The following is a 27,088-nucleotide window of genomic DNA, read 5'->3' as shown; positions in this document are numbered from 1 at the left end:
TAAGAACTGTGGTCTTTATCCTTTGAACAGTATGAAAAGTTGTGGAAAAAATTAAATCCAGTGATAAAATCAGATTTGGTGACAGCAGAAGCTACTATGAAGAACAGACTAGAGAAAGCCAAAAATGGACTCAGGGAACTGGTTAGGAAATTAACACAATAAACAGTTGGGACAAAAGGTAATGGAAGCTTGACCTGAGGTGAGGGTGGAGGAAAAGAGAGGTGCATGGAGTTTTGAAACATTTGAGAGGTAAACAGACAGGATTTGTTTATGGATGCGATATCAGGAGTGAGGGAGAGGGATGTCTCTGTCTCAAGATAATGTCTAGGTTTTAAAGTAGATCATAAATAATAACAATGGTATTTAAATTGAATTTAAGAGAGATTCCACTTGAATATCTATTATCCTATACATGGCTTATCTGGCCTAGGGATATTTTTAAGAAATATAACAGATATGTCATGGGATATACATGAATTTTTGTAATCACGTTAATATATTTCTCACTTAATCAAAATGCGCAATATAATTTTTGCTACATTTTATGTTTATTTCGGTGGTAGAATAATACTCGATTTAAAATAAAACTAATGATAAAATTGTGTTAGCATATTAAGCTTAACAAAAAAAGATCATGTAAGCGGCACAGAAAACAGAGAAATTTGTCCTTTATAAATCAAAGAAACTTGTTCTTATATAACCCAAAAATATAAAAGAAAAACCATGTATATGGAAATTAGAATGGTTTCTCAGTAGATTAATCTTTAATAGGAAAAAAACCATTTATTGGAACTATCAAAATCAAGACTAAAAAATACCATCTATACAAAATGTGTTATATAATATGGGAATAAATGAATAATTATCCATCATCGTTTACTCAAATTCTTTATTTTCTACATCCAAACTTTGTCATATAAACCAAGTCACCCTACAGTTCATTTTGCCTTTGAAAAAACTAAAATCTTTTCCAAACATTACTTTTCTTAGCAATTTCTGAACTAAACTGGCTTTATTATAATTGTGAATTTTCTAATAAATTTATTGAAATTAAAATAAGTTTTCTACAGATTATAAATTCTAAAATCATTCGATTTTCAAAGAATGTAACAGTCAGAATATATCTAATCAAAATTTCTGTGTCACTCTATATTGTGGATTTTTAAATACAATCTAAATTGGTTATAACTGAAAATTATGTAAGAACATTAAGTCTATGATTTATTAAAATGTCACATATACCAAATACGTTTTACTAATAATGGATAAATATAAATAATTGGGAATGCATAGGCTTAGGAGCTACTCCTACTTGTAAAATCAGGACATGGCATTAGATATAGTCAAGAGAAAATAGTAAGATTTACTTGGGTATTTTAAATTACCAGGATCATAAGTGAGAGAAATTTTTAAATTCTTAAAATAGATTAATTTAAAAAGTTAACAAAAAATTGAAGATATGTGAACGAGAAACTCCACCACTAATTTTGCCCTTAATGCTGATGGGATAGAAGAAAAAGAAACAATGGCTGCCATGAGGCTGATATTTTCATGTTCACACTGTTTTATACCTGGTAAGTGGTAGGCATAAGAGGTTCTGGTACCTCTGCCAGCCCCACTTGGGATCCCACTACCTTTTGGTTTGCCCCATAAGGTAGCTCTTGGGTTATGAATCTGAGGCCACAGAGCTGCCAGAGCAACCGACATCTAAGAGTACCTTCCAGACTCCCACAAGACGGCAACTGTTGTTGCTGGCACTCCCTACTGACTGGGAACTTGCTGATGGACTTTGGGATCAATTACTGGTGTATTCAAGGAAGTCCCAGATCAATACAACTCCAAAAGCAGTTCAGGACCCCTGGGTTTACTCTTAGGATGGGAAACTGTTATGAAAAATAAAAGGAGAGAATGGAACTAGATAGTGATTACAGATCCCTTGACCTTGTCTGAAGTGTATCAGTGTGATGACTTCTATTGAAATGAGGGTCGAGCTTGCCCTTCCTGATTTTGAACTGGCCACAAGGTGGCTGCCACAGACATGATGTAAATGGGCTATAAAAGCAATTAAAGTGAATTATAGATACTTAAGGGAAGAAGCTATTTAAAAGCTTCAGAGTCCATTTTAAAAAGTCCATATTATTTATATACAATTAGGTTGAGTGATGAGTTAAATATATAAGAATAAACAAAGGCAAAGTCATGGCCCCTAATTTCTTCAATGAAGCATTTAAGATAACAAGAGTTGCTTGTTTTTTAAATCTCATAAAGAAGCTGAGAATGTCATAAGAGAAAAAAAAATTACCAGTGTCTTGGAAAATTTAAATAAGCAAAACTTATTTTAATAGCAAATAAATATCCACATCTTAATGAGATAGTTATCAAAGATTTTGAATGATATGACTGAAGCAAAGTTTATTAAAATAAAGCTAAATACTATCTTAAAACTTCATTTTGCATGTCCCTTGTTGTGGCTGTGAAAGGACATTCTCAATAGTTTACAATTTGTTGTCTTAGAAAAAAGAAGATCTCAGTGTTCTGTGATAATTTATTTCGAGGTTTAATAGCCTTTGTTCCAGGACATTCTTTCTTGCATGTGCCCTAATTTTCTGTTTAAGCCCCACTCTCCTGCTGATGCAAGAACATCTGGACATTACCTTCTGAAAAACAACACTTCATCTTCAAAAATCTCTCTTCACCATCTCTTGTTCAAGCAAAATTATCCCATGCAGTTCACTCCCACTTTAAAATCACTAATGTTACTGAATTTATGCACCTATTTTTCTATCCTGCTTATTTTCTCCTGTACTCACCATGAGGAGATTAGCAAGAAAAATGTTTACTACATAAATTCCCCCACCAAGCTTCTGTCCTACTTTCAAACTTCAAACACGCCACCAGCTACAGTGTCCCTAAATGACATAGCTTCAGATCTGCCTACTTTAAGGGTGCACTAGTTATCTGCCACTAAGACAAAACGAAGTAGAATCTACCACGCTCTAATTCTCCTGCAATGTTTTCAGGTCCGTCTTCCTCTTCCTCCTCATTTCCAGTGCCTATAGGTGCTCCTCGTGAGGCACTTGATTTACAAAAAAAATGCAGGTTCTTGTCCCTTCCCACCAATAGAATCAAAATGTCTGAGGACTAAGTTTAAGAATCTTCATTTTTACCAAACACCTCAGGTAGTTTTGAGACAAGTGGCTAAAAGACCTATATTTGAGGAACTTTGGACTAGAAGTGGAACTCCAGACTTCTAAGTAGGTAACAGCATCAAAGCAGCTGCCTGAGTCTTTAAGCCTTTAGGTTTTAGACCAAAGTTGTTCAGACCTCTACCTGAATCCTGAATGGAAAGACAATGTCAGGTAAACATTTTCATCTATTTCTGATAGAAATAAGCTTGCCTCTATGAGGCATCCAACCTGTGCTGAACGTTTCACTCAAACATGCAGTGTTCAGAAATACCTAGGAATTGGTGAAATGACTAGTTTTAAAAGATCTCAGTTCCAGTCAATTGGCCATCAATTAACTTGATTTTTTTTTTTAGTAAAAGAACTTCAAATATTAACAACCAAGTTGCTAGCAGATAGCAGACGTTTAACATAAATCTAGCTATTTCTTCTTTCCCCCTCTCTCAACTCTGTCCCAAGATTAGAATGGACATTATTAGAATGGAAACAGGGAGGGGAGGAGTACTAATACGGCAAGTACCGGTCACCTCTGATCTCTAAATTTCCTCTCATACCTTTAGCTGTGTAGCTCAGAACTGTATTCTGAGAAGAGTTTGCACAAATCTGAAATAAGAGCAGCATTACCATATAGTTCCTAAACGAAATAAGCTAATTTTTAGATCCTTGAATTAACTTGCTCCACTTTCAACACCATTACCTACTGATTCACATGGAGTTTATACTCTACTAAAATCTCTAAATAGGAACTACTACGTGTGATATACCTCTCTCCCAGTAAATAAGAACCAACCATAAAACTTCAAATCCAACATCTGATATAGACCACTGGGGAAAGGACAAGAATATTTATTTTTTTCCAATCCCAAATTATTCTACTACTATGCCACACAGTGCACACCTGAAAGGCACATTGTACTCCACATGAACAGGTGTCTGAGGACCAATCTCCATGCTAGCCAACAACCTATATGACTGAGTGAGAAAAATCAATCATCAAATATGAAAAAATTCATCTATTAACTGAGTCTGATCTGGGAAAGAGCATAAGACAATTTAAAATAGAATGTTTTGCCAAAATTTGTACTGGAATTCATTTAAGCAGCTTTACAACTTGTATGGGGACAACATTTATTAAATACTTGTAAGGCATTTATTTGTCTCATAAACTCAATTCAACAAAACTAGGTTTAGTGCTTACTTTATACAAGACAATAGGCTCTGCGTTGGGGGTGCAGATATAAATAACATATACCCCCAATTAAGTCAGATGGTTTTTATCCTAAGCTTAACAGCATACAATTCTCCCCAGCAGTGTTTTTTTTTTTTTAAAATTAAAAGACAAATATTTTAGCAATATACTAAGATTTTAAAAGAGAAATTGAAAACTAGTCTCAAATTAAGGCTAAGTCACAATCCTTTAGGACATAACATTTGATTTAATCATATGTAGTTTTCACTTGAATTATGTCAATGCTATTTCCTACTCGACCATAAAAACATTACATGAATATGCACTTATTGACCAATTTTATAGTATTGAGAGCAAATCTAGTCTAAACCATAGTTTTCGATTTTTTTAAAGCAGTTGAAGCAGGCCATTTCCTTTAGAGTTTTTCAAACAAAACATTAAGTAGAATTCTGACATATCAAAAAGATAGAAAGTTTGTGCTCTCCCTTCTGAAACAGAGGTGAAGAGCCCAAAGTCCCCCTTTTTGTCTCATAGTCACCTCTGAGTGGCCACTTTAGAATTCTGAGACTCTGAAGAACAGAGCTGGAAAACCCCAATGCTAGACTCAACTGGAAATCAGGATATTAACGCTCTCACTGTTCCCAGGAAGGACTTGGTGAGGCTATGCCTGCAGGTGTCAGTAATCATCAGGGACAGTTGCAGGAGGCAGAGAAACCATAACCTCTCTTCCAAACAGATCACAACCGAAAAAATCTGTTTTCTAGGCCAATCTCAAGTGAGGTATTTATTACCAGGCTCTCCAAGAGACTGGTAATAACACATGAGCATGTATTTTGTATATGCATAGGTGCAGTTAGTCTTCACAAGTAACACCTTTAAATCACATCTGAACTGTGAATACACATACATTAAATATCAAAATTTTGATGTCTTAAGTTTATCAAGACATTAAGGTATTTCACTACATATTCTGAATCAAGCACATTTTTCCTCAAATGCATAGTAATAGTCACATTACTTATGAAAAAATTTACCTCACCTTCCACCTGGGTTTACAGTCTTTAGGTCTCCAGTGACCTCCTGGCTCAATATCTAAATCCTTGGAGAAGAGCTGATGAATTTCATCAAAACTGACTTCACTTACATTGACATTGAGGAATCCCCCTAGAAGATAAAAGATATGAAGAATTGTTTTAATGTTTTTTGCCTCAAAGATGAAGTAAGACAAGCAACAATCATTAGGGTAATGGTATAACTTAGTTGCCAGAATAGTACGGTTTATTCCTGTTATCACTACATAATCGTTAATATCACTCTCTTTTGATTTTAGTTTGGATGAAAAATTATATGGTCACACTACTACCTTTGGTAAATCAGCCATGGAAAATTAAATCACTTCAACTTTTTGGAGTGATATAATGAATGTTTTAATATTCTTTGGGAAATGTGTGCATGCATTACAACTTAGCACATCATGCAATTTAACTACTGAAGTATTTAAAAACTATTCTTAATTTCAACATAGTCAACATAGAGGAAATGACAGCACAATACAAAGGAGTCATTTAAGCAGTTAGATTGACCAGAAGCTGAATCCTAGCTTTCTGTGCCTCAGTTTCCCCATCTGTACAAAGAGATGGTAATGCCTACATCCCAATGTGGTTGTATCCATTAGATGAAATAGTGCTTGTGAAGGATCAAGTACAGTGCCGGCACAAAGGTACACAATAAACATCAGCTACTACTACCTTCATCTACTTTACTGACATTTCTTATAAAAGAAAATTTGCGCACACAATTCTGCAAATCTATTTTGAGCACTTACCATATATCCTCTTGATATGCAAAACTGAAAAACCATGGACTTCTAAGCTATTCCTGGTTTACTGTGGTTCACCTTCCACAGTAACAATTATATGATATTACTAGAGTGTTTTTACTAATAGGTTTTCTAACGTATACCACTGAGATAGGAGTGAATCTTGGATGGAAAATTATTTCCATTAACTCAAAAAGAGAACTGAGAACTAACAGGACTCAGTTCTTCTTTCTAACCTCCTCATCTCATAAAATAGAAACCAACAACCATCTGCTGAGCTCAGGAGCCAGATTTTCCCAATACAACACATTCACTTCCTCTCGAGGGAGCCCCTTTTCTCATTCCTGCTACTCTGCATTCTCTAAGGCTTCTGCAGCTGCCTCTCTTCCCATCCTTCTTTTCATTCTAACTAGGCAGGAACATCAGTAGCTTCCACTAAGCACTGAAGCATGCTAGAAAAAGTATTTTAAAATGCAAATGCCTGATTCACAGAGAAAGCCAGGAAAAAATTTGCAATCTTCTGTCTGCCTGTTCTATTGACAATGTTTGCAGTATTTAATAACCAAATATACACCCTTTACTGTGGCAAGTATGCAAAATAGCTAATCTTAGAAAGATCAGATTTACCTAAAGAAAAGAGTAACCTATGAACTTGCAGAGAAAGGGTAGACAGGTCAAATGTAAGAGTGATCAGTCAGTGTAAGTACAGACTACCATGACAGCTGACAAAAGCGAAATCCAGCACTGTAATCAAATAAAATTCACACAAATAAATCTGATGCATTTAATGGTATGCATAATTGCTAAAACGATAGCAATTAGGCTAAATAATAAGCAGTTCATATAAGTAACTGTTGGTATTCTTTATGCACTGTTAGATCCCCCCCTTTTTTTTGCCTTTTTTCTGGCTTTATTTCTTCAACAGCTGTAATCATCATCATTGTCAGCAGTTTTCTCCAGTATCATTTGCAGTTTAATTTTCATTATGAACACACATGTGCCGACAGATTAGGATGAAGGTCTTATAACTTTCTCCTCAGTGGTTAGGGCCTCTCATGTCTGTCACTTACTTATATTCCTGATGCCCCAGGTACCCAAAGTTCACCTGTCTCCTGATGGTACCGCCATCCACACTCCTCAGAGTCCCTGAGCAGCTTTCCTATGTACTCATCACTCTTTGATCTGGAATCCTAATAACTTGCTGGCTGAAGGCCAAAGATGACCCAGTGCCAGGGATAACAGCAACGTCCCTTTTTTTCTGGAGTGGGGGACAGGCCCTGCCACCACTGGGAACAGCAAAAGTACAATCAGAAAGAGAGAGAGAAGGAAGAATAAATACCAATTAGTGGGTCAGGGGGTGTTAGGGTGAAGACCCTGTACACAGGAATGGAAGAAAAAAGGGCCTATTACAGAATGTGGCCAGAAAGAGGCACTGAACAGATGAGCCAGTGGTGACATGGTTTCCAAACTGTCTCCAGGAGACTCTCTCAAGGTGAGGACTTGGGGTCCCCCCACTGTACCAAGACTACTTTCACCTTCTTTACATACAGAACATTTCCTTCAGGTTTCACTCCAGAAAGCATTCCAGTGCTTTAAAGCCAAGAAAGGACACAGCCTTCTTTACCATTAAGAAGTAAGCATCAGCCGGGCCACCCCCTTTACTGCACTTGCTGAGATTTAAAGGCAACTAAAGAGCAAGGATCCAGAGCTCCACAGAGAGCTCCCCACTTTCACTCTGCACCTCTGCTAAATCTGAGATTTTCCAGGGAGACCATGTGCACTCCTTCTGCAATCAGAGATTGAAAGGTTGAAAAATAAATGTATTGGTTGAAATCCATTTACCCAGCAGTATAATCAATCAGGACATAAATGTAAAAATATTTACATATCAAATCCTGACTTGGATAATTTGAAGGTGAGACTGGAGTTAGAAAGGAAAGAGTTGGAGAATTGGGGGCCTGAAGAGAAGAGGGGCTGCCTGTTAGCTAGAGGGTAAAGCGGAAGAATGAAGGTCAACTCTAAGCCACCCAGGAGTCTTGACAATGAAGCCTGGGGCCCAAACTACTTCTGTTATGTATGAGAACAACTCAGTTGCACCAACGGTGACACAAGACATTTGCTATAATCTCTTAATGCTGAATTTGTAAGACATGCAACAAAATGCCTCCCTAAATGGGCTTGGGGTCTGTTAGGTACACGTGGGCCCAAACCAAAGGCTCTTGGTAGTGTGGATCCTAATGTATCACATGACATGATTTAGAATATTGTATTTTCTATTAAAATATAACTTTTAAATAAATATCCAATACATATGAATTGCCTATATTTATATTTTTCTTGCATTTCAAGTAAAATTTAAGGCATATACTCTCTAGGCAGAGAGTTGTTTTCTCTATGAATTAACAGTTTTAAATGACTATTTCATTCATTTGAGAGCCTATATCTAAAGCCTAACTCTGTATTCTTGGGCTCTTGTCACTGTTTTACCCTCAAGGTTTCAAATGTGTACCACCCAAATGCCTGAGACAATATCAGAGAAAGACTTGACTTTCCTCTAGGCATATCCCTTCAAGTGAATTCCTCTCCAAAGTTGGAAAACCATTTTTACAATAAGATGGCACCTTCCCTCCCCGCTCTCTAAGCTGCCTCCTGAGTACAGCTCTGAGGCTGACCAGTTACATGAGTCGTCTTGCCCACAGTCTCCCACTGTCCCTTTTGAAACCAACGCTAGAAAATACCATTTCCAATGCTTTACTTAGGCTTTTCGCCTTGTGGAATTTTATAACCTCTGCTTATGTAAATGATTTCCTACTCAACTATTCTTGAAGGAACCAAATCTGAGTATTCTAAACATAGATAGGGTAGTTTTCAGTCACAAATCCCCAAAACCGAGTGTAATGCATAGATATAGGATGAATGAATGAACAAATGAATGAATGAATTAGTAGGAATGGCAAAGCTGGCCATGTCCAACTCTGTCTCACCTCCCTCTCTACCTGCATTTCCACTCCTTGGCTCCATCAGGTACTAAAATATGCCTTTAAGACATTTGCGCAAAAGGGGTCCCACAGCCCTCTGTTCAGCCCAAATTTTTGTCTCCTGATCTCAGCCACAATACACAGTTCTTAACATCTATTTTCCTCCAGTTAATAGTCTTTGCTTTCTGTTTCCAGTTTTCCCTCGTAATCCACCCAGTGAACCTTTGGTCCACCCCTGGAGGCCTCGTAACCTTCATCACATGCTTTCAAAATGTCTTTCCAGTCCCTGACTACTGATAAGCTGAAAACCTTTAAAGCCAGAATCCACAACCACTATTACTATACTTCCTCAATTCTGAGACACATTCATTCAAGTTTTAGCACTCTGACATAGGGACATATTCTCCAATGTGTGCATTTAATATACTGCTTCTTCCTTGTTCTCAAAAAGCCATTATAAAATTAAAGCTGTGTCTTGTCAAGGAAATATGGCACATCATATACTCCTGCCTTTTCAAATATGCTTTCTGGACTCATTCAATTGCCAAGACATTTCCATATACTCTACCTCAATGTTTTCTCCAGAATACCTCCCCCGACTCCTCATCTGAAGTGAAGCACTATTCTTCCTTTCAAACTGTGCTAAGTGCTCACTTTCCAATGTCTACAATCTTGAAGCCAGACATAAAGGAAGGCATTCTGTACACTCAAACCTACACCTTACAAAAGATCATTTACTTCTTCTCTCATAAATTTATCTCCTTTGACGTTTATGACTTCTAGCCATACTACCTTCCATGTTCACTGTCAGGTACCCTCCCCTCCTTGAACATCCTCTTTCTTTACTCAGCTCTGTATCCACAACCTAAGCATCACTGTCACCTAGAACTGACTGGCAGTGTCAGTGTTGAAAGCCTGTCAGTTCTGGCTTAAAGTTCCTTGTGCTATATCCCCATTTTTCCTGTCTATCCATTTCCTAATAAACCAGTTCACTAATTTGGGTGGTGTGGATAAGAGTTGCCAGCCACGCCTGTTTAGAATGGAGGTTACTGGCCCCATTCTCAAAGCGCTTGTGTCAGTAGATGCCTATGAGTCCTACCTGTAGCCACCCAGCTTTATCTGAACACATTTCAGCTACTTAAACTGCCCACCATTGAGTCCTGCCTGCAAGAGGAAGAAGCTAGAACCCACTCTCCCAACCTCTGTAACAGATAGGAGCAGTCACATGACCAGATACACCTGCAGGAATCTTTGAAGCATAAGTCAACAATATGAAGACATGAGCATTTTGCAAACTATATTTCAGTTAAAACAGTAACAGAAGCTTCTGGCTTTAGGGACATCAGGAGTGGCACCTCTGGTCTCTAGACCTGAGCACTGCTGTCAGGAGCTACAATTTCTGCCTAGTGCCAGCAGGAGACTCTTCAGAGAGTGGTCTAGGCCTTGTTTTGGCTGTTCGGCCTCTGAACCTACTTCTGTGGTACACAGGTTTTCTGAGGGCTGCCTAATATCTCTTCACGGATTCCCTTTCCTCTTAAACTGAAGCGAGTTGTATTCTGTGGTTCGCAACCAAGAAACCTGCCTTTTGATGTATGTCTGGGGTTTGGCTTAGAGGCCTTCATTTTTAACCAGCATCTCAGTTGATTCTGGTATAGATCATCCCTGGACCACACTCGGAGAAACACAGCTCCATGAGCTTCATATAACTATAGCTCCTTGCAATGAACTGAATGTTTGACCACCTCCCACCCTCAAATTCTTATGCTGAAATACTAACCCCCACAGAGATGGTATTAGGGAGGTGGGGCCTTAGGGAAGTGTTTAGGTCATGAGGGCTAAGCCCTCATGAATGGGCTTAGCAACCTTTTATAAAAGAGATCTCAGAGAAATCTCTTGCCCCTTGTACCATATGGGGACACAGTGAGAAGATGGCCATCTATGAACCAGGAGAGGGACTGTCACCAGATGCCGAATCTGCCAGCACCTTGCTCTTAGACTTCCAGCCTCCAGAACCATAAGAAATTGCTATCTGTTGTTTAAGCCATCCAGTCTATGGCAGTTCTGTTTTAGCAACCCAAATGGATTAAGACACACCTATATACTAACAAACATTCTTATTGCCCCTCTCTTACTGACCTGCCACATCTGATCAACAATTTTCCATGCTCGAATTCTCCACTCAACAAATATCACTGAAGAAAATCCCATAAGCACATAGATTAATCCCATAATTTAGGTGATAGTACCTAAAATGTTGCCTTGAACATAGTAAGCTTTCAGTAAAAACAAGTGTCACATTATGTCTACACTTTGACCCCACAGGGGTGTCAGAGGGGTTCTCTTGGCTGATCGTCGTCTTTCAATTTATAATTAGTTGACTCCACTTCTAATTCCCTATAACAATTTTTAAATGTTTACTCCTCCCTTTCAACTGCTTGGTCCTTCTTGGCCACTACCTCATATGTATGTGGCCTCCTATACCATCAGGTACATAGAAGCAACAGGCATGAACCCCCTTAATTTTCTCCACCTCATCTCCAAATTAATGTACTCTTGCCTCAGGGGAGGAGGTATTTCTACTGCTTTCCAAAACTAACTCTTCAACCTAAGCATATTTCTGTTTCCTCTCACTTTCTCCAGACTTGGCTCCATGGACACCCCACTCCCTTACTCTCCTTCTTATTTCTCTCTCTTCTCTCTCCATAGTTTCTTTCTGTAATGCCTAATATTAGTTTAAATCCATTTCTTCCCTTCGCCCCACCTCCACAGATTCCTTATCCTCATTCTCCTTTCACTTCTCACCAAACTTTGTTTTTTCCCCAGTATTATTGAAGTCTAATAGACCATTAGTTGCTCATATTTACATTGTATAATTCAATGAGCTTTTTTCAATTATAGTTGGCATACGATAATATATTAGTTTCAGTTGTACGGCATAGTAATTAAAGATCTATATAACTCACAAAGTGGTCACCCCACTAAATCTCTTACATATCTTTACAACGTTGTTGACTATTTTCATTATGTACACTTTATATCTCCATGACTATTTTGTGTCTGTCCATTTGTACTTCTTAATCCCTTGGCCCTTTTTCACTGTCCCCCCAACCTCCCTCCCATCTAGTATTCTCTGTATCTATGAGTTTGTTTTTGTTGTTGCTTATTTTGTTCTTTAGATTCTACATATACATGAAATCATGTGGTATTTGTCTTTCTCTATTTGACTGACTTCATTCCGCGCAATACCCTCTAGGTCCATCAAGGCAATATCTTTTTCCATCCCCTTCCTTTTAGTCTGTGTGTGTCTTTTCATCTGAAGTGAGTCTCTTGTAGGCAGCATATATAGGAGTCTTGTTTTCTTATCCATTCAGCTTTCTTATCTTTTGTTTGGAGCACTTAATTCTTTTCCATTTGAGGTACTTGTTGATAGGAATGTAGTTGTTACCATTCTTTATTCTTGTTTTAGATACCTGTTTTTTTCTTCTTAAAGAAGTCCCTCCAACAATTCCTGTAATACTGGCTAGGTGTTGATGAATTCCTTCAGCTTATTTTTGTCTAGGAGGCTCTTTATCTGTCCTTCAACTCTAAATGATAGCTTTGCTGCATAAAGTATTCTTGGTGTAGATCCTGGGTTTTCAACACTTTGAATATTTTGTGCCAAGCCCTTCTGTCCTGCATAGTTTCTTTTGAAAAATAGGCTGCCAGTCTTATGGGAGCTCCCTTGTAGATAACCAATTGCTTTTCTCTTGCTGCTTTTAAGATTCTCTCTTTGCATTTAATCTCTGGCATTTTAATTATGATGTATTGTGGTGTGGGCCTCTTTGGATTCATTTTCTTGGGGGACTCTCTGCACTTCCTGGGGTTGTATGTTCTATGTTTGTCTATTTCCTTCACCAGGTTAGGGAAGTTTCCTATCATTATTTCTTCAAATATATATATTCAACTTCTTGTTCTCCTTCTTCAGGTACCCCTATGACATGGATGTTGTTACCCTTAATTTTGTCCCATAGGCTCCCTAAATTATTGTATTCTTGGTTATTTTTTTCTTGCCATTCTGGCTGAGTGTCCTTGTCTTCCCCATCCTCTATATCAGTGTTTTGATCCTCTTCTTCCTCCACTCTGTTGATTCCCTCTAATACACTCTTCATCTCAAATGACGTAGTCTTCATTTCTGACTGGTTCCCTTTTATAATTTCCATTTCCATCTTTATGTTTTTTCATCCTTTGTTAAAGTTCTCACTGAGTTCATCTTTATAACCAGTGTTTTGAACTCTGCATCTGTGAGATGGCTTGACTCCGTTATTCTTGGATCTCTGTTCTGTTCTCTGCTTCTTTGTCTTACCATTATGGCTGCCTTTCTATGTCTATTTCTATGTACTAATTAAAGCTACTAAGTCTCCCAGTCTCATTAGCATGGCTTTGTGTAGTAGGAGTCCGGCAGCACAGTCCTGAGAGGGGTTCAGCTGCAGGCTAAGTTTATCCCCAGCCTGTGCCCCTCCAGAACCATCTGTTAAGATTTGGCATGCAATTCACAGGTGCTGTGCTTATAGTTGCCTCAAGAAGCCACACCAGAAACCAAGATCGGCTGCCACCGGTGTGAATCTTAGCGCTGCTCAGCAAGTGGCACAGGACTCGCCGAGGACACAACTGGATGTGGCTTGCATGGGGCCGTGAGTTGGGGTAGGCAGGGTTTCAGGGAATCCTCTGGACAGAGTGACCTCTGTTATCCAATTTGATGACATCTCAGCTATGGCGGCATTGCATCTGCACACTGGGAAGGGGAAGGGCTCAACCGAGGGACAATGGATACCACCAGCATTTCTGCACGATAGAAAGCTTGGCCTCCGGCCCTCACTCTGACAATTCAGTGTATCCCTATAAGTCCCTGGTGACCCCCGAGCAGCCAACCCGGCACTGGTGCTCAGAGCAAGCAGGTCCGTCACCGCGAAAGTCTGGTTTGCAGACATGGCCCCTTTAAGAGGCAGCTGCAACCACCAGTTGCAGCTGCCGTAGCCTCTGTCCCAGAATAGAGACCAGGCAGCCTCTATTCTTCATCCTGTCCTACCTCCAAATGTTGCAGGGTGATTTCTTATTTCTCTCCCTAGTTGTAGGGCTTCTAGACCCCAGGCAACTCTGCTTGCTGTTTGCTCTGTGTTTCCATCTCAACTTTGATGTGGTTGACAAGAGCAGATGAGCTAAGCTTCTATCATCAACACCATTTTGCTCGATTCTCCCAAACATTTTTTTTAAAACCAACTAGTTTGTATGCACTCTGACTCACATCTCAGGACAGTACGTTTTGTTCTTACCCCACTACTCTACTAAAATTGAGTTCGCTATGGTTCCCATACTCTATGTGCCAAATCCAATGTCCTTTCATGGTTCCTCATTCTACCTGCTTTCTTTGACAAGACAGAATACTCTCTCCTTGGAACTCTCTCCATATTGGTCTCTGGGACACCATTTTTTGACTCTTCTATGTCCCTGACTGTTTTCCCTTCTTCTACTGACTGCCCCTTACACCCATAAGTGCTAAAGTTGCCCAGAAACTCCTTCATGTCTCACTTCCTCTTACTTGTAGCCCAGATCTATCTGACAAAACTCAGACCCCCAAATTAACTCTCTTGAGCTTTAAACAAAACGAGTCCAACAATGAACTCATTAACTTCTCCATTGTCCAAATGTGCTATTTATCCTGCATTACTTGTTTCAGTTAATAATCACCAAGCCAGAAACCTGCAAATTAACCCTGATCACCACTTCTGGCCAATAACATCCCTAGAGCTCTTCTCTGGTGCCTCCCCCTCTCTCCAGTGCCACAGCCTTGTCACATGCCCTTGTCATTCCTCTTGGCCCCTTGTAGCAAGCTCCTTATTGGTCTTTCATTCTCCAGTATTTTCCCATTCTCATCCATTTTTCAGCTTCTCGTTAGAATAGTCTTTCTGAAGGACCATCCCAGTCACATTATTCATCTGCCTAAAGCATATGAATGTTAAATTCCCTAAAGCACTGTTTTTTGTTTGTTTATTTGTTTGTTTGTGTCTGTTTTACCTTTTTTTGCCTCTGGAACTTTGAAAACTCTACACCCTATTCTTAGAGCAGTGGTCTCCAACATTTTTGGCACCAGAGACCAGTGCTCCTATGAGAATCTAATGCCTGATGATCTGGGATGGAGCTGAGGCAGTGATGCTAGCTCTGGAGAGCAGCTGCAAATACAGATGAAGCTTCGCTCGCATGCCTGCCATTCACCTCCTGCTGTGTGGCCCAGTTCCTAACAGGCCACAGAGTGGTACCAGTCCACAGCCTGGGGGTTAGGGGCCCTTGCCTTAGAGGGATGAACAAAACGCCATAAATCGAACAAAACGCCATAAATGCATACAATACTTCGGGGCTCAACTCCCTCTGAAGTCCATCTCATGGATGCCTAGGTATTCATGGAACCCACGAAGCCCTCAAACTGGTTAGTCCTTTACACAGGCCCTTCGCCTGCCTTATTTCTCACACACCTCACTATAAAGCCCCACCTCAGTCAAGTGGACCAGCCTCCATTCCTAGAATACAAGGCGTCTTGTGCTCTGACACTGTTCCCCTTACCTACCTACTGAATTATCTTCCAAGAACCACTTCCAATGCCCCCTCTCTCAAAAGTCTCCCTTCTCCTTTCAGCATGAACTGCAGTCTTCCTTTCATCACATAATAGCCCTTGTGTAACAATTAGCACACTGCCTTTCTCTGAGTGCATTACCTCCTCTAGCTGGTAGGCACAAGATCATCTGCAGCTTTGTTTCTCCTCGTTCTGCCCCTATGAACAAGACAGAGCTCGCTGTGTGTGCAACCGCAGTTCAAAAATTGCTTGCTTACTCTAAAATGGCTCCCATCTCTCTTTTCTACAATAAATATATGCAAAAAAAATAAATATAGTGATTTGTTATATTATCATTTGAGCTTTCCTGACGTTGATTTGTTTATCTTTTCCCTCTTTGTCGATTTTCATTTGAATTATTTAAACATCTCGAAAATTCCTTGTAGCTTTTGTTATGTTTAAAAAGCTAGCAACTATAGAAACTATCAGGGTTAACCCATAAAGTGAACTATTCCACAAACAGTAAGAACAGAATATATAAAAGCCATTGCAAATGTATTCTATTTGAATAAGAATTAAAAGGTAGGAAAACCGCAGGTAAGTCTATCTTCATTTTAATGCAAAGTGCACAACTGACATTTTTGTCTATTCTTCACCCAGAAATATCAACATATCTATGCTAAGCATTTACTGCTTTCTAGCTCTAAATAAAGTAAAATTTCTATTTTACTTTGTTAGCACAGAGAATCTCACATAAATTTAATAAAGCTGAATGTGTTTTGTCCTCTGAAAAATCTCTAAATACTAACAGTAACAAAGAAGTATTCATTTACTTATGTTGTATAAATAATCACATTAAAAGTAGTTGTATGGTTTAAATGACTGAATATAAAATATTGCTGACCCCCTTGAAATCAATTTTATCTGAATTCCAATTGGAAAGTTCAAATTTTATCTTTATAGTAATTTAGTGCTAGTAGTCTCATTGCTACACTAGAGAAAAATCAAAAAGAAGTTACAGCTAGATAATCAAACACATTGATTTTAAGCCTTAACTTCAGTTTTGGTGATTATAGGAAAATTAAGTATCATTCATACTTGAATGGTTTTATCTAAGTAGCTTATTCTTACACAGACTTCCTTTAACTATTATTTGGGGAGGTATCATATTCAATTATTTTGTGTGATGTTATCATAAGATTTTATACATAGGAATTTTATTACGCTATTCTCTATCTTTGATGGGAAATAATCCTGTTAATTAAAAAAATTAAAGATGCATAGCTGCTTATAAAACTCCTAACTCTATACATTTCTCCTGGGTTTCTCATTCCCTTGCTCATTATAAAGACTAGCTACATCATTCAAAGAAGTGAAGGAAAGGAAAGAGAATGTCATATTAACTTCTGTTAAGCTTCAACCACAGCACTTCTATTTATCCTTGCAACACAGTGAGTTGATATTATAATCCCAGATTTTACATGTGGGTAAACTGAGGCTCTACTTTGCAAAGGTCACACGACTAGTGAATGGGCTCTCCTGGATGGCTCATGCAAGGCCCACTTGGAGAAAGCCTCATTATATTGGCTAGGCCCATGGCTCCTTTCTAAGGAGTTATCTGTATATGGCCAGATTTCCTACCAAATAACCCTGTCATTCCGGCCACAGCTAACTGGACAAGGGATTGATGATGGACCCAGAGCTGGAAGCCCCTGAGGAGGCCTTTTGTGAAAAGGTGACTGGCCAAACAAATGTGACCCTCTCTTGTAGAAGAATGCAAGACTCTGAGAGAAACAGAGAAAAGGAGCAGTAAGACCAACACACTCAGTGAAAAGGCAGTGAGTTGCAGCCATGACACAATCTCTCAAGCACTGTGACAGAGATATTTATGAATTATAAGACTGGAGGAGAGGAGTGCTAATAGGAAGTCCTGGCAGGCAGATGCTCTTAAACACTTTAATTAGTACTCATAAAGCACTAATTGAGAAAATGGCAACTAAATCAAGAACAGAAATATTTCCTCAAATTAAAACTTTTGAATATGCAAATTATGAAAATAAAATTATTGTAATCAATATTTCAATAGAACATTACTCAGCAATTTCAGTTCTGTACAGACAAAAACATTCATTCTTAGAAAATCAAGGCTGCAATAACAAAGTAATAACAAATATACAGTCACAAAAATCATAGTTTCATTCTCTATTATGGGACACAACAAGGAGAGACCAAGATTAAAATCAACTGGGAAGTTTTTTGTTTTAAATAGCAAAGCCCAGGCCATATGTCAGATCAATAAAATCAGAAATTTAGGGGTTGGGCACAAGAATTATAAAAGTCCCTCAGGCTGTTGTGTAGCCAGAAATGAGTTCTACTGCTCTAGATCAAAGCGTGACCCAAGAATCACTAATATCAATGTTACAAGGGAACCTGTTAGAAATGAAAATTCTTAGACCCCACTCCAGATGGATCTGAAACTCTGAGGGTGAGGCTCAGCAATCTGTTTTATAAGACCATCCAGGTGACTCTGATGCACCCTAAAGTTTGAGAACCACAGCCTAAGATGGTATTAAAAGGTGAATCTTTCTTTTTATTATAGATACATAATACCTATCAATGATAAACTGAAAAAAATCTAACAAATATGGCAGGCAAAGGCTAATTTCCTCAATAAAGAAAACTCAAGTAAAAACATTCAAAACATCCTTAGATACTGAGGACATTAGAACACAGGATAAATAAGTAATTCAAAAAGATGTTTACTAGATTTTTAATTATATAAAAATCAAGATATAAACATATGTATAAAGTAAACTTAAAATGGGGGGAGGGACATACAAAGAAAAAGCCAAAATAGCCATGTGGCTTCTGAGTTATAATGTTTTTTTAAATGATAATGTATTACCTTCATAATTTTGAAAAATATATATTTAAAGTCCAATATCTTGATCCCTACCTCATACTATACACAAAAGTTAAAAACAAAATTGTAAAAAAAAGAGAGAAAATAAAGAAGAGTATTTGTATGGTGTTGAGGGAAGGAAAACTTTCTTAAGACAAAAAAACAAAAACCTTAAATAAAGTGATTGACACACTTGAAAACATCATAATTTTGAACTGCTATAAAATAAAAGATTCCTTAAACAAAATAAAAGGACAATCCAGGGACTAAAAAGTTATTACAACACATAAAGCAGACAACAGGTCACTGCCAGGACATATATAAAGAACTCCTACTGATTAATACAAAAATCTAATTAACCAATAAGGTACTTATAAAGCACATTCTTGAGCAAGTCACAAGAGAGAAAATTTAAAACCATTCAAAAAGACTTGAAGTTACTTAAACCCACTAGCAATGAAAGTGGAAGCTGAAACAATGAGATATCATTTTTTTTTCAAAGTGGTACTTTTATGCTTTGGTGTTGGAGATATAAATTGGTACAGCTGCTCTGGCACGCCACCAAGCCATAGCCACTTGTGGCTATGAACATTCAGTAACATACACACACGTGCACAGAAAAATGTGCACTATGTTGTTCTTCACAGCACTGTTTTGTGATAGCAAAAAAGTGGAAATAGCCTAAATTTTCATCAGCAAAGTAAAAGGTAAATGAAATGTGGTACATTTATTCAAAGACCTATTATGCAATAGTTAAGAGAAATAAACAGATCTATATCCAGATTGTATCAACCTGGATAGTTCACAAAAAGTGTTAAGAAAAAAAAATTTCCAAAATTAAATGTAATTAAAATCATTTATATTAAGTTCTTAAATCTGAAACATTTTAATTTTTGATCTATCCAGCCATCTCTGTAGAAAATAATTTTAAAATAACCTGTCAGAATACACATCACACTCACAACAGAGGTTACTTCTAGGTAAGGGTAAGTTTTTTCTTCAGCTTTTCAATCCCCCTCCCTCTCCAAAAAAGTCCTTTGCCAAAAAAAAAAAAACAATCGAATAACATGCTACATAATACAAACATTAGCACTCACAGTAATGAACTGAGCCTAGTGCTCTGATTTTTATTATTTTATTATAATTCAAGCAAACAGTTAAGTCAAAATTAGATGACACTTACGCATGTAAGGTAGTTTTTCTGGGCAGGGGAGGTATGGCGAATATGTGAAGTTTTCTGGAAGATATGTTGTTGTTTGAACAAGATAATCACTTGAATTACTGCCTTCAGGATAATCTTGAAGAGAGAGAAAAAAGTTACAACCAGAAAATTGCCCTTTGCTTTGCTGCTAGTAAATGAAATATGTCACCGTCACTGTGAGAAGGTCTGCAATATGCAATCTACAGAAGTACTTAAAAGCAGTGACCTCTAAAGAACTATCGAAAAACAAAATGCAGCTGCCATGGCTACTCTCCCATTTATCATTCCCTGCTCCAGAATGGACCGCTCAGCAAGATTTCCCAGGGGAACCCTGGGACAAGTCTAGAAAGCAGTCTGGCCTGCTCTCTGCAGACATACAGAGCCAGCCCATTTGCGACCATATGAGAGCACCTGCTCCCATCCCTCCCCTGGCTGAGCCGGACTGAAAGAGAGTGTGACAGTACCCCAGGGGCTCCAGGAATCCTCTCTACTACCAAACAGCCAAGGGTATTCAGGACCATCACATAGACACAGTGCTGCTTCTAGCATCCACAGAGCACAGAGGTGGGAGTAATGTTTTCTCACCACCCCACACTCAGGAAACTGAGATTTACCCACACTACTTACTTCTGTAACATAGCCCATTTTAAATCTTTAAATTAGTCATTTCCAACCGGTGGGCTGCAGTCCCTAGGAAGCCCTGAAGCTATTATTACATTGTCTTTAGAATCAGCCAGTTATAAAGCATAGAAGGCGTTGGTTTAGCGGCCCAAAGTCAAATGCTGAGTTCAAATCCTTGCTCCAACACACACGAGCTTTGTGATCCAGGGCAAGACAACATGGTTTCTCAGCTGTGCCCACCTCGTATTGTCATTTTCAGATTTCAATAAGATAAATGTATAAAGTACTTAGAATAATCCCTGGCCCACATACATACTCAATATTCAATAACTGTAGATATGAGCAATTGGTTTAGAAATGAACACCTGACCCAACCTAGGACAGTCAGAGCCTTAAGAGTCTTGAACATGGAGCCAAAGAGATCACATTTCGGTCCCTTTCTGGAACAAAGTTCTGAGATGCAAATCTGGGAACCATGACCTGCCAGTTTCCTGCTATGTAAGAGGAAGCTGATCTAAAAGAATGAAACTAAAATGTAGTAAGAAACAAGAGATGGAAACAGCTGATTAAACTACTGTCTGTCTTCTGGATCACATACCATGTACACCCAGAAAATGAAGCTCTAACAGACACTTCAGGAAAACAGGAAGATAGTCCTTCAATCTTCAGTAATCTGCTCTGATGAGAAATATTTCTATCTGAACTAGCCTGCATGAAAAGAGATAGGAAAGAGGAGAACAGGCCTGTCTGCCAGTAACCAGCAAGCAAAAAAGGCTGAGGGTCAAAATCATATACTTTCTTGAACTGTAAAAGCGAAACCCTCTCACTGTGAAAAAATGGTAGAATCCTGGAAATTCAATATGAAGTATATGAGAAGAGTCAAAAAAACTAAACACCTCCTTTGTACACCTTTGTCTACCATAAATATTCATTCATTCATCAATGTAGAGTTGATGGAGATGGGATGCAGCCTGGGAGCCAGAATAGCACTTCAGAGCAAAGAGACTCACCCCACCTCCAGCCCTACCGGTTGTAAGGGGCCCTGCAGAGGCTGCTAAGCAGAGGTTTCTAGGGATCTGGTACCAAGGAAGAGACAGAAGCTAGAGAAGAAGATCCAATTCCAAAGAACTGCACAGAAATCTATTTAGAAATCTGGCAGGGCATTAGCAAGGTTTTAAGGTAACTGTACTACCAAAACCCAAACATGACAAATAGGGACCAATGCTGGTACAACTGCTAAGGCCTATTTCACCAGGAAGTAGGAAAGCCCCAGGAAGAGAATCTTCTAACGCCTTTCTCTGGAGGAGCCCTGGAAAGCATTTGACAAGGAAAATCCTCCAACCCAAAGGGGATGAGGACTCAGTAGATATTGTTTTGTATGTCCAGAGACAGACTAACACCACAAAAATCCCCCCAGTAGCCCATAATCTCAATCTCACCCATAAATATCTGCAAGATTTAAAGATACTAAACAAAATAAATGTAAGGAAATCTAAGGAAGTTCTGATTCTTTCTTTAAGATGCTTTATAAAAATATATCTAGATATGTACAAATTTAAAGTTAGATTCCAAAAAAATTTTCTCCTTTGCTGGGGACTCTTGCTATGCTAGCTAAGCATCTACTGCACACTATGTATTTGCAGGAGCTGAAAACAGAATATAAACAAGGCTGTCCCTTAGAGCCACTGCCTTTATGTGTTCCAAGACTCGTTTTCTTATCATCCTGAGGCAGATAAATATTAACATTCTCATGCAATCCTTAATGTCATGTCGTTAACTTCAGAGTATTTTCTTAATCTGCATAATTTGTTAATTTTTGTCATTAATGCTGGAGCCCCTTCTCTTAGCCACACACCGTGGGGTCTATAAATCCACATACGACTCAGAAAAATTCTGAGCTCTCTCGACATTTCTGCCAAACAAAATGTTAGCTCCCCAAGGAGTTGGTGGCAACAGGAGGGCCAGAGGACTGTTTCTCTTTTTATTTTAGTGTGAGGAGGACTGAATCTTTCACAAAAGAACCAATGCATTACTTTTATCAGTTTTTAAAACACAACATTTTTTTTAAAACCTTAAAGACATGCAATATCAGTATACATAAACAATGTTTTGGAGTTAAATGTGTTATTCTTAGCCACATCATTATAAATAATCATAAGGATCTCAACTCATGGCCAGACTTACAGAAACATCTCTGCACTCCATGAGTACTGTGTCCAGGGGCATTTACATTATCCCAATGTATTTTGTATACAAGTCTCTCCACCCTGGCCCCCTGCCACTAGTTCAAACACCTCTTTTCTGAAATCAATTGCCTCTTATTTCTAGTATCTGATAAAGCACTTACAACAGAGTAGAAATTTACTGCAAATGAACACTTCACAACTGATAGTACAGCTTTCAATGATTTAAGGTTCTGGGGACTGTATTGTAATAAACCCACAAAATCATATTCCTACAAAATGGTTAGGTCCATCGAATATAACCACTGTTTTCAAAATTGGGATTAGTTTTAACATGTGTAATAGATGCATTTGAGACTGACCCACCACAACTGTTCTAAAAGGTAGACATTATTTCATCTAATGAATGGATGAAACATGTGTTCTGGGCCCCCTGCCTTCTTTTGTCCTTCCAGAGCCACACCTGAATGAAAGAAGCACAGAATGAAAACTACCAGACAGGTCCCCTCCCCAGCTCTCACTAGACCTTATCACCTAAGGTAAAAGGAGAACAGGACGAAGGAGACCTCTCGAGGGCTTTGTTTTTCCTGCAAAAGGACAGTTTAAATTGGTAATAGAAACTCAGTGAGAGTTCTAGTATGTTTATCACTAGCTTGTCATGTCAGTCTGGCAGTGTCTGAGGGCATTGGAGCATGCACCCCATTAAATAAGTGTGCTGGGTTACTTCTAACAAACCTACCAGCTCTAACATTGCATGACCCTTATCATCTGCTTTGGTAATTATTCACTGAATACATCTTGTTTTCTTGAGACCATAGCTACAAGACAAAACACCATTTGATTATGAGAGAGCAGGATTCTTTGTGTACTTGCTAATTCTAATGCTTCCAGAAGTCAGTACAGGCTATAAACTCCTTCATTTGAAATCAAATGTACTCATGAATATCACAACCTATTTGCCATTAGGTGTTCAATTTTATCTTTTGTAAGCTACTTTTATTGACATATAACATTGCATTAGTTTAAAGCATACGACATAATTTGATATATATATATGTTGCAAAATAATTACCACAAAAAGTTAATATCCATCACCTCACATAGTTACAAATTTATTTTTTTGTACTAATAACTTTGAAGCTCTAATCTAAGTATTAAATTTTAAATGAGCCAGTACATGTTAACCAATTCTCCCCTAGAATTCAATTAGCACTTTGTATATCTTATTGGCCATTATCTCCTTTTTCACAGATTATATTTGTGTAAGTCTGTACAGAAATAAACAATTGCCTTATAAATAATTATTTATGCATCCATCTCTTCCAGAAGCCTAGAGATCCTCATATAAAGAGAGTGTTTTTCTTAATGTTGTATCCTCAGTATCTAGGTAAGTATACTAACTATACTAATTGTTCAATATAGGTGAAATGGCAGAGCCTCATAGCTGTCTACTCAGACTCCCTTTTCCTTTTCTCCCTAGGTAACGGAACCCAATTTCATTCAAAGCACCAGTGAGCTAGCTCAAAGACTATAATTCCCAGTGCCCTCACAACTAAGTTCTGGCCAATGAAATTTAAGCACTAATGCTGTGTAGGGCTTTCAGTGAGCCTCCCTAAAAGGGGCACTCTTTTGTTCTTCTTTGTTCTTCTTCCTCCTTCCTCTCCTCCTTACTGACTGGAGCTCTGGCAGCCACCTTAGACTGTGAAGCCACATGACAGAGCAGATGATGGAAAGCGTGTAAAGACTTTCTCCACAAAAGCCACAGGTATTCAACTTAAACTTCTCTTGCAGAAGAACATAACCTTTATATTTAAAGCATCATAGGTGGGTCTCTCTTACAACCAAATCCAGTCTCCTGAGAACAGTTTAAGAGAAATTTTAGGAGCAAACTTTAATCTAAGTATGTATTGTCTAGTCAGTCTTTATTCAAACTATGATTTGGTGAAGGGAAAAGAGGATTTCCTTTTTTTTTTTTTTCCTTTTCAGTTGCAGGAAGCTGAGGGGAAAGTTCATCTTGTCCAAATAATCAGCTCTCTTAACTATGCTTAACATTCACACATATAACTCCAGGAAAAGAACCTGATTATGCACAGATTTTTAGTACTACTTATACAGAGTAAACTAAAGATGCTTAATATCTCCGTTCAGTTGAATGAACTTTTAATTAACACTTTCACAGTCAACTTATTCAACCTGGACAAGTCCTAAAGCAGCTTGTAAAATGTTGAAATTTCTCCTAAAATTGAGATACTATTCAGAAGACCAATTAATGCAGAAGACCAGTTAATGAGACTGACTGTACTATTAAAATATCACTACGAGACAGTCTTTCTAAAAGAAATTTCTTTGAAATTAAAAGAGAGAAAACAAATAAAACTGTCTTGATTTGTGGCACCATAATACAATTTAGGCAAATGACTATAAAGGATTTTGTAGAAGCATGTATGAATTTAAATAAAAAAAATCAATTATGTTACAGTCTTAAATTTTTAGAAGAATCTAAAACTATTACCCACCTTAACATGCATTTTAAGAAAAAACATATATAGTTGGGAGATAAGAACTTCCTATTAGTGGTGTCTGTGTGTGGTATGTGTGTGTAGTTTACAGTGGCACCATGAAGAACTGTTGACACAATTTAATTCTTTAATTTTAAGTTTTTAAAATGAGAATACAGAGGATGCAAAAACTGACAATCAGCCGTCGAACGCTTTGAAGTAACACCTCAAGAGACAATGTGGAAACACTGCCATAGAGGACTATAATCATTCTCCCACAATAGTTAAACCTATTTACATCAATTCCACCATCATTAAATCAGTAGTTTGGCCTATTACTTAAATATTAACCTTTATGTGGTTCTAATGGATCATCATCTTTTACACAATATTTTAAAAAGACGGAGCAGCTACTGATTTCTAATTTTATATAATCTCTCCTTTAGCCCCTAAAAAGTCTACTAAATTAGTAAGAACCTTCTATAATTAAAAACAGTAAGTATTTTCTAGACATAGAAAAACATTTTAAGAATTAAAATGAACATAAAGAAAGGGGGCAGAATGACGAAAATGAACAAATTATTTATTCATTTTGTAGTAATTTTCTCTTAAATACAATAGGTATATTCAAAAAGTACAAGCTGCTTTTCTATTGTGTTTAACCTATGTTTTCAAGAAACTTAAATATCTTTGTACAAAATCCTCATTACCTTTCTGCCCATACCTTCATATGTCCTAGAATAGACAGAATACCTAACAGTCCTGGCTCAAGCAGTAAAAGAACTTCCCAGTACACTTGGCAGGAGATACCCTCACCTTTAACAGGAAGTTAGCTGGAGGCAAAACCAGAGCTTGAGAGATTCGGTTTCCTGCTTTAGACTACAGGGATAATAAGCAGCAGCAGCAAAGTGAGATTAAGCAGGAAGCAATCTTACCTGTACTGAGATTAAGCAGGAAGCAATCTTACCTGTACCGTTGAGTGTAGTATTTTTATTCGTGTAAAGCCTGATCATATGTCCTATTGTTTTCACATTTTCTCTCAACATTATTCCTCGAGCTTGTACCATAAAGAGATATGTGTTGGCTATTAAAAAAAGAGAGACAGAGAATCTCATGATTCAGTTACGCTTTTTTTTTAATTTAATAAAATATTCAGATTGGGGACATTGCACAATAAACCCAAACTGACTCAATTAGGATGTCCAAAGGGAATACATAAACATAAAATCACTATTTCCCATTATCAAAAATTTACAAAAACGGTTTTTTTAAACAATAAAGATGAAAAAAATAAAGTAGCAACATCAAATAGAATGAGACTAAATGAACAAACTGAAATAATGAACTTCTTTATTGATAAATGATTTTCCACTATACATATACTTAGAAACTTCAAAGAGGAATTTTATTACAAGTATGCAATCATATAGTTATAAAATTCACTTCCTCTAATTCTATATTAATTCCCCCAAACCAAAACCTCCACCAAGGTGAGGATTCTTTACGTACTTATAAATACATCATAAATCACCATAAATCACCATAATATCTAATATGGATATTCCTGCAAACTGTCAATGTGTTAGGTTGGTGTGGGGCAGGATTATCTAGAATCCATATCTATTTTGATAATTCCTAAGAGTTTATTACTTGAACTTTTATACTCCCTTTATATCACAATTCTACCTATCAAGATTATAAAAGCAGATGAAATCGAATGGGCATTTTCCAAGTTGGTCAGTTTTATTCTTCGTGGTAAGTGCTTCAAAAACAAGCCCTTAATGTCTTCTTTTGGGAGAAACTGGTAGATTGACAAAGATTACAAAAATCTCTGCCTTTTGAGATGCCACACCTCCTCAGAGAGGCACAGAACTAAAGTCAAAAGATCCTTTCTTTCTTGGTCCTGATTCTGCTAGAGCAGTGCATAAC

General features: G+C 37.7%; 1 protein-coding gene across 2 annotated transcripts in view; it reads right to left on the bottom strand.

Moving 5' to 3' along the window:
• Window positions 1–27,088, bottom strand: part of B4GALT6 (beta-1,4-galactosyltransferase 6) — a 58,896-nt gene that overhangs the window by 14,433 nt on the left and 17,375 nt on the right. For both annotated transcript variants that reach the window (XM_039843909.1, XM_039843902.1), the window contains exons 2-4: window positions 26,127–26,243; window positions 19,840–19,953; window positions 5,414–5,538 (exon numbers count right to left, since the gene is read on the bottom strand). In XM_039843909.1, the coding sequence (XP_039699843.1) occupies window positions 5,414–5,538; window positions 19,840–19,953; window positions 26,127–26,226 (339 nt within the window). In that variant the 5' untranslated portion in view covers window positions 26,227–26,243. The remainder of the gene's footprint in view (window positions 1–5,413; window positions 5,539–19,839; window positions 19,954–26,126; window positions 26,244–27,088) is intronic.

The sequence above is a fragment of the Pteropus medius genome, unplaced genomic scaffold (assembly GCF_902729225.1).
Source record: "Pteropus medius unplaced genomic scaffold, Ma_sr-lr_union100, whole genome shotgun sequence".
Classification (NCBI taxonomy): Eukaryota; Metazoa; Chordata; class Mammalia; order Chiroptera; family Pteropodidae; genus Pteropus; species Pteropus medius.
This window is presented reverse-complemented; position numbering and strand designations above follow the sequence as displayed.